The following is a 14,485-nucleotide window of genomic DNA, read 5'->3' on the forward strand; positions in this document are numbered from 1 at the left end:
TTTGTTCTCAAGGAAATGCCTGAGTGCCAAAACAAGACCATCTGAGGACTAATAGATAAATCCTCTTCATGTGAAGAGAAAGCCTGATTCAGAAGATGGAAAAATCGTTCTGAAAAAAAAGAGATATACCCATATGCAATATTTAAAACAGGGAGTTAGGTAGGGTGGAACACACCTGTAGTCCCAGCTACTAAAGAGGGTGAGATGGGAGGATTCATTGAGCTCAGGAGTTTGAGACCAGCCTGGGCAATATAGTGAGACCCCATCTCTAAAAACAAAGAGTAATACAATAAAATTGTGATATACTTATTTTTTAATTAAAAAAAATTCAAGGCAGGCATGGTGGCATGCATCTGTAGTCCCAGCTATGTGGGAGGCTGAGGCAAGAGGATCGCTTGAGGCCGAGAGTTTAAGGCTGCAGTGAGCTGTGATCATACCACTGCATCCCAGCCTGGGCAACAGAGCAAAAGCCTATCTGAATTTTTAAAAAACAATTCATACATATCTGTATAAATTGGTGTGTTAACCATATCAGTCAGTCTGTAATGCAACTGAAACAACTATTTTTTGAAGAGTCCTGAAGGAAGAGCCCTGGTCTCAGTGGGTCAGTAACCAGCGTGGACCCCACTGTGTGCAGAGCATCTTGGGGGAATGTTGGATGAATGAGAGGCTGTGCTGCTCCACCATCTCTCTCGGAGCAATGGAAGGCCCACGTTTTGTTCTTTGTTAACTCCTGGAGAGCAAGCCCCATCCCCTGTGGTGCTCATGCATAGTTTCTTTGTGCTCGTGTTTGTAGCAGCTAATTGTCTACCTTCTCGCTTTGTCCCGTGCCTTGTGCTTCTTTGCTTTTCCTGAATAGGTTCCCGAGGGTCTGTGTGCCAGCTCTCCTACGCTCACCAGCCCTATGGAGTATCCATCTCCCGTTAACTCACTGCACACCCCACCTCTCCACCGGCACAATGTCTTCAAACGCCACAGCATGCGGGTAAGAGGGCTCTGCATGCTGGTCCCTGCCCGGACTGAGGAGGCTGCTGGAGGGAGGTGGCCGGAGACACTGGAAACCCCACGTCCTCAGCTCAGGAGGGCCCTTCCTGCTCCCATGCACCAGTCAGGCCACTGAGGTGGCACTCTGTGACTTCTTTCCCTTTGCAAACACATCAGAGGCTGGCAGCCACACCAGGCCCTGCTCTGGAGGACACCAGCTGGACCTAACCTGCCCTTGGCCATGCTGGTGCTATGGCTAGAGATGTACAAATCTCTCCCTCTCCTGAGCCCCAGGGGTAGGGGGATCTGTGGCAGCATGGAGGCTCCTAGGCAGGGCACAGCACAGCTTAGTGGTGCTGGAGAGTATCCTTCCTAAATGATGGCTTTGGGTGTGAAATCTCTCCTCAGTCAAAGGAAAGGCTTTCTTGTGGCTGCTCCCCTTTCTGCTTTTGTTCAGGCTGCTGCTGGGTGAGAAGGAGTTTAGGGCTAGTGGGAATACAGCCTCATTAACTGGCTAGAGCAGGGACCTACGCCACCTCCCTTGTCAGCTCTTTGTCACGGGGGGTTGTTAACTGCTGGTGAAGCCCGGAGTGCTTCATGGCTGGCTTCTGATTGTCAGGTCTTGTGTGAAAAAGACACTTTTGCTTATAACCAGATGCCCACTGGTCACCAACCACCTTCTTCCATACAAATGGCCCCTAGTGGTCAGTTGCCACGAACACTTGATCTATTTTACTAAACCAACTAAAACACTTATTTTAGCCCTAACTCTGCATGCATGCACAATATTTCAGGCTCACTAAACATGACTAAAATATTTTTTGAAAAAAATTAGATGTTTATCATAATATATTTGGAAGTTGTAGGCAAGTATGCTGATATTACTTTCATGCCATTATGCTTAATTTAGTAGAATTTTGAAATGAGCATGATAACTTAGAATTCCAGACACTAAGACTTTTTGTGAAATCAGTTTTCCTCTGACCTACCTCGTTTTTCTCTTTTATATTAATTTAACCAATTTCTGTCTTTGCGTGTGCTTAACAATAATAAACTACATTTTTAGGCATGTGCTATAATTTAGGCTGTGTTCGGTTCCTCCACCCTCCTGCCTTTGACTCTCTATTCATAAATGATTGTTTTAGTAAGTTTTGCTTTAAATTGTGTTATTTTAGAAAGAAGCTATTTTGCACATTTGAGGGGTAGCATTGCCTTCGTCCAATTTCCTGCTTCTCCACAAGGACCTTGTTCAATTGCATAAAGAGATTGTGCAGTAGGAAAAAAGACCTTTTGTATCAGGGCTTTAGAAGTAATTGCCATAAGGAAAATCTGCCTAAAAGAACATAATGAGCATGTCTTTAAATAAACAAACCCAAAAAAGTTAAAAATATAAGCTCCATTTTATGACACAGATCAGAAACACTGAGAAAGTCTCTTCCAGGTAGAATGCTGAGAAGGTATAATAGGCTCCTCACAAAGCATTTGGAAGCATTTAACAAAAATACAGAGGTGGTGTTCCCAGAAAAACAGTTTTTCTACCGAGTGGCTCTATAGCCTGACTCATCAGGGAGTCTGTGGGATGCCATACCAGCATTGGGATGGCAGCAGTCTCTCTCCTGAAGACCTCACAATTGAGCTTTAAAAATAATACAATTCAAGGCCAGGCGTGGTGGCTCACACCTGTAATCCCAGCATTTCGGGAGGCCAAGGTGGTGGATCACTTGATGTCAGGAGTCTGAGACCAGCCTGGCCATCATGGCAAAACCCCATCTCTACTAAAAATACAAAAAATTAGTCAGGCATGGTAGTGTGCACCTGTAATCCCAGCTACTCAGGAGGCTGAGGCAGGAGATCACTTGAACCTGGGAGGCAGAGGCTGCAGTGAGCTGAGATCACGCCACTGCACTCCAACCTGGGCAACAGAGCAAAACCCTGTCTCAAAAATAAATAAAAATAAATAAAATAAAAATAATACAATTCAGTAAACAGTAGGGCTTGCTGTGATTGCTGGATGCTGTCCTCGGTGCTGAAGGGGGGAGGCACTGCTTTCAAAGCGCTTACAGTCGACCAGAAGGATCAGACCAGGTGCACACTTACCTGTAATGCAAGCCAGAAGGTCGTGGGTACCACAAAGTGGGAGTTCAGAGAGGAGGATAACCCTTTCCAGCTTCTATTTAAAAGCTGGGCCTTGAAAGATGGGAAAGATGTGGACAGGAGGAAACTGAGATTCAGGGAATGGAAGAGGCAGGGGCTTCAGTAGGAGGCAAGACTGAGTGGTGGGAAACCACAGGGCAAGTGCAAGAACTGTTGGACTACAGCAGGAAGGGTACTTGTGGATGTGGAAATAAAGCCAACAGATGGGTCATAGCCAGATTATGGAAGGTGTCACAACTTACGAGAGTCATTTTGAAACACCATGAGTACCCAATTCCTTTTAAGAATAGAATGTAATGAGCAATGTAAGTATCCATTACCTAATAAGAATATTGGAGGCACATTTCAGCAAAACCAACCTCAAAGAGATTCCATTTTTTTGAGTGTTCATTTTTCTCCTTGAGTTTTATTATGAAATTGGAAGGCATCAGGATGTCTCCTAATCTGTGTTTGTTAGAATATGTGGTACGATCAGGCCTGGGGCATGCTAGGCATTTTAGTGGTGGAATCTTCTGTCAACACTTATAAACTTACAAATACTTGTAGAATTTTCTAGATTCTAGTAGCTCATCCAACTGGTACTTACCATACTCTTCCTTAACCCATACATTTGTCTCACATCCAGAAATCCCTAACTCTATATTTAGAACTTTTGACGCTTAGTTCCTGTTTGTCACTATTTGTCAACAGCCTGGGGCAGCCATGCCATTGTGTCTGCAGGTGTTGACATTTAACTGGGGATTTTTATGGCCTTAAAATGTCATCATTTTTGAGTATCAGACTCTGATCAACAAAACCTATTTTATTTTTATCAATTCCATGATTATAAAATACTCTTATATGCTGGAATTTGTTTTCCTAAAATAAGGTCTAGCTCAGTGGTTCTCAGCTAAGTTATTTTCCCTCTGAGAGGACGTTTGACAATGTCTGGCGGCATTTTTGTTACAACTGGGGTGGTGCTATAGGCATATATTGTGGGGAGGCCAGAGATGCTGCTAAGCATCCTACAATGCACAGGAAATTGCCCTGGAAATAAGGACTTGTCTGGCTCCAAATGTCAATAGTGCTGAGGTTGAGGAGCCCTGGACTAACTAGTATTTACTTAACCCCCATGAGAATAAGAACATCGTATAGTTTAACATCACTGTCCTCCCAGCACCCAGCCCTGCCACATAGTAGTTGCTTAATAAATAATTGTTGAATAGATTAATGAATAAAGAATATTTCAGCAAGAAACCTAACTCATGGGGAAACGTGTGATTAGAAATTGAGGTTAGTAATTGAAGCTCAGTGTGCACTAAGTAAAACATCCCAATATAACCACTTTTAAACCATATTGTAATATTCAAGTGTGTTTGGTAGGGCTTAGTGAGGAAACTCTTTTAAGAGGCTTGGTAGGAATTATTGCTTGCTAAAAGTAGATAGAGATAATTGTTAGCATCTTCTGCAAGTGACCTGTATGCAAATGGCCACTTCAAAGGCAAGGAACTGAGGGACCTGCCAGCTTAGATGTCACAGAAGAATCCTGCCCTAGCAAAGGCAACTCCTGGGCTTTGTGCAATCAAGAGGATGCCAATAATATTCCTCCTCCATCTGTCCAGGAGGCCAAAGTCCCCATGTGCAGCACAACAAGAGCAAAATAGTTTAGAGGCACTGAGCAGATATTTATACAAATGAACCGTGGGGGGAGACTGAAGGAAAATAGGAAGACATGCAATACTTTCTGTTTAGGAACTAGCAGCTAAAATTATGAATAGGTCCAAAGCCCCAGAGGTAAGTTAAAGCAAGAGTTAGATTACTAGATCTAGGGAGAGGAAGCATATATCTTCTATCAAACTATATTTCTTTGAATTTTGTTTTTCATTTTATCTATTAGTTCATGAATTTCTTCTAATCATTGGTTAAATAACTCAAGCTATGATTGCATTTATCTTATCTCTATAGAGCTGTATTTCATGAAATTTTGTTCCTTATTTTATCTCTTAGCTCATGCATTTTTCCTAACATTTAGTTAAATAACCCAAGCTATTATCTTAATAAAGAATATGTCTTAATAGGAAGGCATGGTTGGTGGGTGCATGCTGTTGCTTGTTCTGTCAGGCTCTGCTCATTCATGGACACACGTGGGACTGCACACCGTGAGGCTAGAGGCAGCACCCCTGTCTCTCAAAGCTTCCAGACCTGCCACCTTGGTCCTTAGGTGGAGATAGCATCAGAAGGGTGTGATGCTCTCCAACTAAGCAAAGCCAGCCCCTTGGAAACCCTTTGGATGCTTTTAGTAGATTTTAAAATAGATTTTAATAGACTTTAATAGATTTTCTTTTTAAAATATATTAAATGACAACAACCATCACAAACACTGAGATAATAGTAGGGCAGTCACTTGATAAAATATCATGAGCAGATCGTGTAATCATTTGAATACAGCGCAGGTTGAGCAGTGGGTTCTCGGGTTTGGTATCACATTGCAACGTAGATACATGCTCGGGGCTGATACCGGGTAGCTGTCTGCACATATAGCTCTGGGTTTAAGAACAAACTTATGAGAAAAAAGCAGCTGGCCAGGCCAAGGCTTGCAGCTGCCATGAGGTTCTTCAGAGGACTGTCCCTCCCTGAGTCTGAGAGCAGGGCTCATTGCATCCTCTCCCTTCTCTCTGCCGTCCTCCCAGGAGGAGGACTTCATCCGACCCAGCAGCCGAGAAGAGGCCCAGCAGCTGTGGGAGGCTGAAAAGGTCAAAATGCGGCAAATCCTGGACAAACAGCAGAAGCAGATGGTGGAGGACTACCAGTGGCTCAGGCAGGAGGAGAAGTCCCTGGTGAGCACCCCAGGAAGGATGTCGGTGCCCTGCACCCATCTGTGTCCTCTTCCACCTCCCCAGGTGGCTGGGGCAAGGGTCCCCTGCATTCTTGGTGCTTTCAGCTCCAGAATTCTTAGTCCTTCGCTCTTGTTTCTTCCTCTGCAGGACCCCATGGTTTATATGAATGATAAGTCCCCATTGGTGAGTTGCCAGGAGAGGCCGCCTCCTTCATGCCAAGGCCTGGGAAGGCCTCGCCCACCATAGGACCCCCCGCCCAACTTGCTCCTACCCCCAGGCCTGCCCAGCTCCTCCTCAATGGCTTTCCATGTTGGGAGGGTGTCTTTTCCTTTTCTGCCAATCCCTGCATGGCCCTTTTCCTGAACTCTCCTGTGATCGTGCCCTTAGTGCTGTCTGTGGCCCTCCCCAGGGCCCCTCGGCCTCCCAGAAAGGTCACGTTGGGTCACGAGCTGCTCCCAGAAGCACCCCCGACCCCATGGCTGTAATCTCTAAACACACAGTGGAGGGACTGGGGAATGGGTAACCAGGGAGGGGGTTGTCTCCAGAGCCGCATGAGTGACGTTCCTGTTCTCTTTCCTCCTTCCTCCAGACGCCAGAGAAGGAGGTCGGCTACCGTGAGTGTTCCCGCCCTTCTTTGGGGGGTTTCCTCTTGGCACCTTGTGCAGAGCCACCATCCTTGCCCACCGCCCAGGGCAGGGAGCAGCGGAGTCTGTCTGCATTCCCTGCAGCATCAGCCATGATTTAATTCAGAGCATGTGGGGCAGGCCAGCTTCCCCTCCGCTCCCTCCACCCCATTCCTCTCCCTGCCTAGCACCCTGCCCTTCTCTCTCTCAGTGGCCACATCCTTAGGCCCCTCCTCAGATCATCCCCCTCCTGCATTAGTTTGGAGGAGCTGGAAATTCTCTCTTCCTCATTTCCTGCTCTGTCGGAAGCTCCCGTGGGAAAAGTTAAGCAGTGCCACCTGCCCGTCCCAGTTCAGATTCATCTTCTGTAGGCCTGAGGGACAGAGGAGAGAAAGTGGGAGGGGCAGCTGAGCCCTCAGGCTCTCTCCAGAAGACCCTGTTGCAGGCAGGGAGGGAAGAGCCAGCAGTAAGCCCGGGGCCTGGAGGGGTGGCATTGAGGAGGAGGATGATGACAGCCGTCACAGAGAACTGGACACAAGTCAGGCATGGGCCTGGGACCATTTATTATCTTCTGAGGCACAGGGTGATTAGGTAACTTGTCCAAATTCACACAGCTAATAATTGGCAAAGTTCAGATTTGAACCCAAGCCTTCTGACTTTAGGGTCCCTTCTGAGCTCACCCTCTTATCTTACAAATGAAAATTAAGGCTCGGAATGTGAGCTGCCTAGAGTGGTCACAGAGCTCTTTGGTGGCAGAGGTGAGAATAGAAGGCCAGGTGTGATGGCTCACACCTGTAATCCCAGCACTTTGGGAGGCTGAGGTGGGAGGGTCACTTGATCCCAGGAGTTTGAGACTGGCTTGGGCAACATAGCAAGACCCCATCTCTACAAAAGATTAAGAAAATTAGGCCTGGTGATGCATGCCTGCAAGCCCAGCGGCTCAGGAGGCCGAGGCAGGAGGATTGCCTGAGCCTAGAAGGTGAGGCTACAGTGAGCTGTGATCACGCCACTGTGCTCCAGCCTCGGTGCAAGCCCTGCCTCAAAAAAAAAAAAAAAAGAACAAAGTGTGCTGAGTGGACTTTTATGTGTCTTTGCTCTTCAAAGTGGGAGTGAATAGCATGTTTCTGCTGCAATTTTGCTTCCTTCAGCCCCAAACACTCTGGGAAAACCATTAGAGAATCCACACAAATTTACCCCATGAGCTGCTGTCTCCCCAGGTCGGGGGCACCACAGACACCTGCTGGCATCAGAGAGAGAGGTTTCTTCCTTTCAGATCACCCAGTACTGTTCCTTAGGCCTGGTGTCCATCAGGCAGGAAGCCCAAGCCAGAGCTGGGGCACCACTGCAATCCCCCCATCTTGCTGGGACTTTGCCTTTTTATTCCTATAAAAGGGACAACAGTGTTGTCCCTGACTACTGCAAAACCAGGGAGACCAGGAGGTTCCTTCCCCTGCCTGCTTCCTGGATTCAGAGTTAATTTCCCTGAAGTCTCCTGGTGGTAGAGGGGAGGGGGCTCATTTGGTGTCAGCAGGTACGAAGGGAAGGGTTGGAGTGCTGAGAACTGCCCCCCCACTCGCTGTTCTTTTTATTGCAGTGGAGTTCACAGGGCCCCCACAGAAGCCCCCGAGGCTGGGCGCACAGGTATGTGTTGGCTCTGCTGAAACTGATAAATGAGAGTGAGTTGCACAAAACTGAAGACCATGGTCTATGAAAGCTTCACAGTTCTCAGATAGAATCCAGTTCAGTGTCCTCATGATAGAGATGAAGCCCGGGGTTAGGGGGCGGGTGGCGGGGTGCCTTGCCTAAGGCCACACAGCTAATTCATGAAAAAGCAAGAGGAAGAACCAATCTCCCACTCTCCATCCCCCTCCCAGACTTGGAGTAGAGCTCCCTGGTCCAGCTTCAGGGAAAGTGGTGTGGGCTGCTTCCCTCTTCTGAGCCTCCTCACTTGGTTTCCAGCATCCATTGTCCTTACAGCCATCTGGGGTGGTGCTGGCTTTCTTTCCTCTGGAACAGTGGTTCTCAGCCTTGGCTGTCCATTAAAATCACCCAAGGAGCTTTGAAACTCTCTGCACAGGCCAGGTGCAGTGGCTCACACCTGTAATCCCAGCACTCTGGGAGGCCACAGCAGGAGGATCGCTTGAGCCCAGGAATTCAAGACCAGCCTGGGCAATATAGCAAGAACCCATCTTTACTAAATTTTTTTTTAAAAGATTAGCTGGACTTGGTGGCACGCCTGCTACTCAGGAGACTGAGGCAGGAGGATTGCTTGAGCCCAGGAGGTCAAGGCATCAGTGAGCTATGACTGTGCCATTATACTCCAGCCTGGGCAACAGAGTGAGATCCTGTCTCTTCAAAGAAAAAAAGCCTGCCTGCACCCTATGTCCAGGTGGTTGTTCTAATAGTCTGTTGTGAGGCTACCACTAGTATTCCGTTAAGGCTCCCTGGCTGGAAACTGCCCCAGAAGTGGACAGAGGCAATGCACCCCGGGACAGGGCACAATTATTCTAAAGAAGAGTCCTTTCAAATCGGGCTGGTGGTGGAGTTGGCCACAGTGGTGCCTGCCCAGGAAAGAATCATTCCGTGCCCCTGGCTCTCCCCAACTCACTGGCCACCTGCGTCTTCCCCTCAGTCCATCCAGCCCACAGCTAACCTGGACCGGACCGATGACCTGGTGTACCTCAATGTCATGGAGCTGGTGCGGGCCGTGCTGGAGCTCAAGAATGAGCTCTGTCAGCTGCCCCCCGAGGGCTACGTGGTGGTGGTGAAGGTGAGAGCAGGGCTGGGTTGGGGAGGTGGAGGCGGCTCAAGTCCGCCCTGGAAGGAAAGGGGACTGCGCTTCCTGTTGGCTGGCCCAGCAGATCCTCTTAGAGCAAGCTGGGCCAGGGGAATTGAGTCCCAGGCCACTCGCGGGGTACAAGCACCACCCCAGGAGAGCTCTTCCCAGGGGAAACCTGGCTCTCTCCAATAGCTAGGAGTGGCAGCCATCCTGCCCCTTTCTCTCCCCAGAATGTGGGGCTGACCCTGCGGAAGCTCATCGGGAGTGTGGATGATCTCCTGCCTTCCTTGCCGTCATCTTCACGGACAGAGGTGAGCGTCCCATTCCAGACAGCGCCATAGGCTGTTGCTTTGCTCCTGCTTATGAGCCTCATCAGAGGCTCATGAGGGCTGCCTGGGCAACCTCATGTCTGTCCACTGAGTCCCCACCAGGTGGGTTCTATGTGGCTTATCCATCAGCTACCACCAGAGGGCTGAGAGGGCACCCAGGGACCTGACCAGAGGCTAGCGGGGATTTCCTAGTTCAGGTCTCCAGATGATGGCAGTGAATTCTTTCTGAGTTTATGCCAAAGGGGACACACCTTCCTTTCCCCCCTCCTATTATTGTTTGTCTGGTTGCCTTGCCGTCTGTGTTAAGATTAACATGGATGTGTCATAGAAATATCACTTAAGGTTTCTTTAATTATTTAATCTGATTTTCTTTATTTAAATGAGAAACAATCACTGAAAATCAAAACAAGAGTCTTGGTGCTCCATGAGATGGTTCCTGTAGTAGGGAGAGTAAAGGCCCCCAAAGATGTCCACATCCTAAGCCCTGGCACCTGAAAACATGCCACCTTCCATGGCAAAAGAGACTTTGCAAATGTGATAAAGTTAAGGACCTTGAGATTGGGAGATTGTTCTCAGTTATCAGACTGAGCCCAGTGTTGTCACAGGGATCCCAGGATCAGGGGTCCTGATCTTACAGGGATCCCTGTGACAACACTGGCTGGGTGTGGAAACTCACATCTATAATGCCAACCATTTGGGAGGCCAAGGCAGGTGAATTGCTTGAGCTCAGGAGTTTGAGACCAGCCTGGTCAACATGGCAAAACCATACAAAAATTAGCTGGGCGTGGTGGCCTGTGCCTATAGTCCCAGCTGCTCAGAAGGCTGAGGTGAGAGGATAGACTGAGCCTGGGAGGTGGAGGCTGCAGTGAGCCATGGTCATACCACTGCACTCCAGCCTGGGTAGCAGCAACACCCTATCTCAAAATAATAAATAAAACAAGAGGGAGGCAGTGTGTGACAAGAGACACATGGTCAGGGTGACAGATGTGATGGATGAAGGAGGCCACAGGCCAAGGAAGGCAGCAGCCTGTCAGAGCTGGAGAAGGCAAGGAACAGGTCTCCTCTGTAGCCTCCAGGGAGAACAAGCCCTGTGGCCACCTTGACTTTAGCCCAGTTAGACCCACTTCAGACTTTTGCCCTTCAGAACTATAAGACAATAAATCTGTGTTGTTTTGCGCCACTAAATTTCTGGTAATTTGTTGCCAAAGCCATAGGCACACAATACAGTGCCATGGGACGTTTGTTGGTTCTCCGTCTGGAGCCCTTTGATCCCCTGCCTCCCAGCAGCCAGCCCTGCGGCACAGATGACTACCACATCCCACCACTGTCCCCACTGTCAGTGGCCACCCAAGGAAGGAGAAGGCAGGAGAGTTTGGGCCAATTTCTGGCCTCTCTCTCAGGGGCAGTGACAACACATACAGGAGCCCTAGGTGGGGCTGTGGGGCTGTCTTGTCTCATTTAAGAGCTCCTTACCCTTGGGATGCCAACCCATTCATTCATTCATTCATTCATCTACTTCATTTGTAAATACCTCTTGAGCACCAGCTATGAACAGGCACACCTCATTTTATTGCACTTTGCTTTAATTGCACTTCCCAGATATTTAGTTTTTTACAAATTGAACATTTGTGGCAACCCTACAATGAGCAAGCCTATTGGTGCCATTTTTCTAACAGCACGTGCTCACTTTGTGTCTCTGTCACATTTTGGTAATTTTCACAATATTTCAAACTTTTTCATTATGATTATAACTGCTATGGTTGGTGATTGGTGATTGGTGATCAGCGATGTTAGTATTGTAATCATTTTGAGGGGCCATCATAAACTGTGCCCACATAAGACGTATCAATAAATGTTGTGTGTGTTCTGACTGCTCCTCCGACCATGCATTTCCCTATCCTCTCCTTGGGCCTCCCTTTTCCCTGGGACACAACAATATTGAAATTAGGCCAATTAAGAACCCTACAGTGGTCTCTGCATGTTCAAGTAAAAGGAAGGGTCACCCACCTCTCACTTTAAATCAAAAGCTAGAAATGGTTAAGCTGAGTGAGGAAGGCATGTTGAAAACCAAGACAGGCCAAAAGATAGGCCTCTTCTGCCAGTTAGCCACGTTGTGAATGCAAAGGAAAAGTTAGCTGCTCCAGTGAACACATGAATGACAAGAAAGTGAAACAGCCTTATGGCTGATATGGAGAAAGTTGGAGTGGTCTGGATAGAAGATCAAGCCAGCCACAACATCCCCTTATGCCAAAGCCTAATCCAGAGCAAGGCCTTCAATTCTATGAAGGCTGAGAGAGGTTCAGGAAGTTGCAGAAGAAAAGTTGGAAGCTAGCAGAGGTTGGTTCATGAGGCTCAAGGAAAGAAATCACCTCTGTAACATAAAAGTGAAGGTGAAGGAGCAAGTGCTGATGGAGAAGCTGCAGCAAGTTCTCTAGAAGACCCAGCTAAGATCATTGATGAAGATGGTTCCACTCAACCACAGATTTTTCACTGTAGATGAACAACTTTCTATTGGAAGCAGATGCCATCTAGGACTTTCATAGCTAGAGGAGAAGTCAATGCCTGTCTTCAAAGCTTCAAAGGACAGGCTGACTCTCTTGTTAGGGGCTAATGCCGGTTGAAGCCAGTGCTCATTGGCCATTCTGAAAATTTTAGGGCCCTTAGGAATTAGGCTAAATCTACTGTTGAGGTTTACTACTCAGAAAAAAAAGATTATCTTCAAATATTACTACTCATTGACAGTGCATCTACTCAAGAGCTCAGATGGAGATATAGAAGGAGATTAATGTTTTCACTGCATCCATTCTGCAGCCCGTGGATCAAGGAGTAGTTTCTACTTTCAACTTCTATTATTTAAGAAATACATTTCTAAGGCCATAGCTGCCATAGATAGTGATTTCTCTTATGGATGTGGCCAAAGTTCACGGAAAATATTTTGGAAAGGATTTACCATTCTAGATAATATTAGGAACATTTGTGATTCATGGGAAGAGGTCAAAATATCATTAACCATTTGAAAGAAGTTGATTCCAACCCTCATGGATGATTTTGAGGGGTTCAAGCCTTCAGTGGATGGCTGGGTGCGGTGGCTCATGCCTATAATCTCAGCACTATGGGAGGCCAAGGTCGGAGGACCACCTGAGGTCAGGAGTTCAAGACCAGCCTGGCCAACATGGTGAAACCCCATCTCTACTAAAAATACAAAAATTAGCCAGGTGTAGTGGCAGGTGCCTGTAATCCCAGCTACTCGGGAGGCTGAGGCAGGAGAATTGTTTGAACCCAGGAGGCGGGCATTGCAGTGAGTTGAAATTATACCACTGCACTCCATCCTGGGCAACAGGAGCAAAACTCAGTCTCAAAAAAAAAAAAAAAAAAGATCAGATTCGCATTTTAGAAAGTATGAGGGGATGTTTCCATGAAGGGACGATCAGGCTGGGCTTACACAGGGTCGGCTGGGTTCTGAGATGTCTGTGATGTCAGTCCTTGCAGACCTGACTCAACCCTGCACGGGGTGTTGCATTCAGCCCACTCCTAGGTCTGATTTGCTTCCAGGGAACTTCTGATTGCTTTGGCCAGCACGCAGGTGGACACCTCTGTGGCTTCCCTATCCTCCAAGCAGACTTTGTGGCCTCTCAACCTGTCCTGTGTGATCTTCCTACAGATCGAGGGCACCCAGAAACTGCTCAACAAAGACCTGGCAGAGCTCATCAACAAGATGCGGCTGGCTCAGCAGAACGCCGTGACATCCCTGAGTGAGGAGTGCAAGAGGCAGATGCTGACGGCTTCACACACCCTGGCTGTGGACGCCAAGAACCTGCTCGACGCTGTGGACCAGGCCAAGGTTCTGGCCAATCTGGCCCACCCACCTGCAGAGTGACGGAGGGTGGGGGCCACCTGCCTGCGTCTTCCGCCCCTGCCTGCCATGTACCTCCCCTGCCTTGCTGTTGGTCATGTGGGTCTTCCAGGGGGAAGGCCAAGGGGAGTCACCTTCCCTTGCCACTTTGCACGACCCCCTCTCCCCACCCCTACCCCCGGCTGTACTGCTCAGGCTGCAGCTGGACAGAGGGGACTCTGGGCTATGGACACAGAGGACGGTGACAAAGATGGCTCAGAGGGGGCACTGCTGCTGCCTGGCCACTGCTCCCTAAGCCAGCCTGGTCCGTGCAGGGGGCTCCTGGCGGTGGGGGGGTGTCACATGGTGCCCCTAGCTTTATATATGGACATGGCAGGCCGATTTGGGAACCAAGCTATTCCTTTCCCTTCCTTTTCGGCCCTCAGATGTCCCTTGATGCACAGAGAAGCTGGGGAGGAGCTTTGTTTTGGGGGTCAGGCAGCCAGTGAGATGAGGGATGGGCCTGGTATTCTTGTACAGTGTATATTGAAATTTATTTAATGTGAGTTTGGTCTGGACTGACAGCATGTGCCCTCCTGAGGGAGGATCTGGGGCACAGTCCAGGAACAAGCTAATTGGGAGTCCAGGCACAGGATGCTGTGTTGTCAACAAACCAAGCATCAGAGGGAAGAAGCAGAGAGATGCGGCCAAGATAGGACCTTGGGCCAAATCCACTCTCTTCCTGCCCCTCTTTCTCTTTCTTCCTTTACTTTCCCTTTCTTTTCCCTCTTTTCTTACTCCTCCTCTTTCTCTCCCCGACCCCCATTCTCATCTGCACCCTTCTTTTCTCACGTGTTTGCATAAACATTCTTTTAACTTCTTTCTATTTGACTTGTGGTTGAATTAAAATTGTCCCATTTGCTTTGCGGTTTGTTTTGTTTGTTTGACCTGCCCTTTGGGGGATAATG

The 14,485-nt window shown here is 48.2% G+C and overlaps 1 protein-coding gene across 8 annotated transcripts in view; it reads left to right on the forward strand.

Moving 5' to 3' along the window:
* PTK2B (protein tyrosine kinase 2 beta) overlaps nucleotides 1-14,439 on the forward strand; it is a 148,496-nt gene extending 134,057 nt beyond the window's left edge. For 6 of the 8 annotated variants that reach the window (XM_055116382.2, XM_055116381.2, XM_008956236.7 and 3 more), the window contains 8 exons: nucleotides 860-985; nucleotides 5,808-5,954; nucleotides 6,102-6,137; nucleotides 6,544-6,568; nucleotides 8,172-8,218; nucleotides 9,210-9,347; nucleotides 9,587-9,667; nucleotides 13,347-14,439. In XM_055116382.2, coding sequence (XP_054972357.1) covers nucleotides 860-985; nucleotides 5,808-5,954; nucleotides 6,102-6,137; nucleotides 6,544-6,568; nucleotides 8,172-8,218; nucleotides 9,210-9,347; nucleotides 9,587-9,667; nucleotides 13,347-13,562 — 816 coding nt within the window. In that variant the 3' untranslated portion in view covers nucleotides 13,563-14,439. The remainder of the gene's footprint in view (nucleotides 1-859; nucleotides 986-5,807; nucleotides 5,955-6,101; nucleotides 6,138-6,543; nucleotides 6,569-8,171; nucleotides 8,219-9,209; nucleotides 9,348-9,586; nucleotides 9,668-13,346) is intronic. The other 2 variants (XM_055116383.2, XM_057302994.2) reach the window with 1 other exon arrangement.
* The last annotated feature ends 46 nt before the right edge of the window (nucleotides 14,440-14,485 follow it).

This window comes from Pan paniscus, chromosome 7, assembly GCF_029289425.2.
Source record: "Pan paniscus chromosome 7, NHGRI_mPanPan1-v2.0_pri, whole genome shotgun sequence".
Classification (NCBI taxonomy): Eukaryota; Metazoa; Chordata; class Mammalia; order Primates; family Hominidae; genus Pan; species Pan paniscus.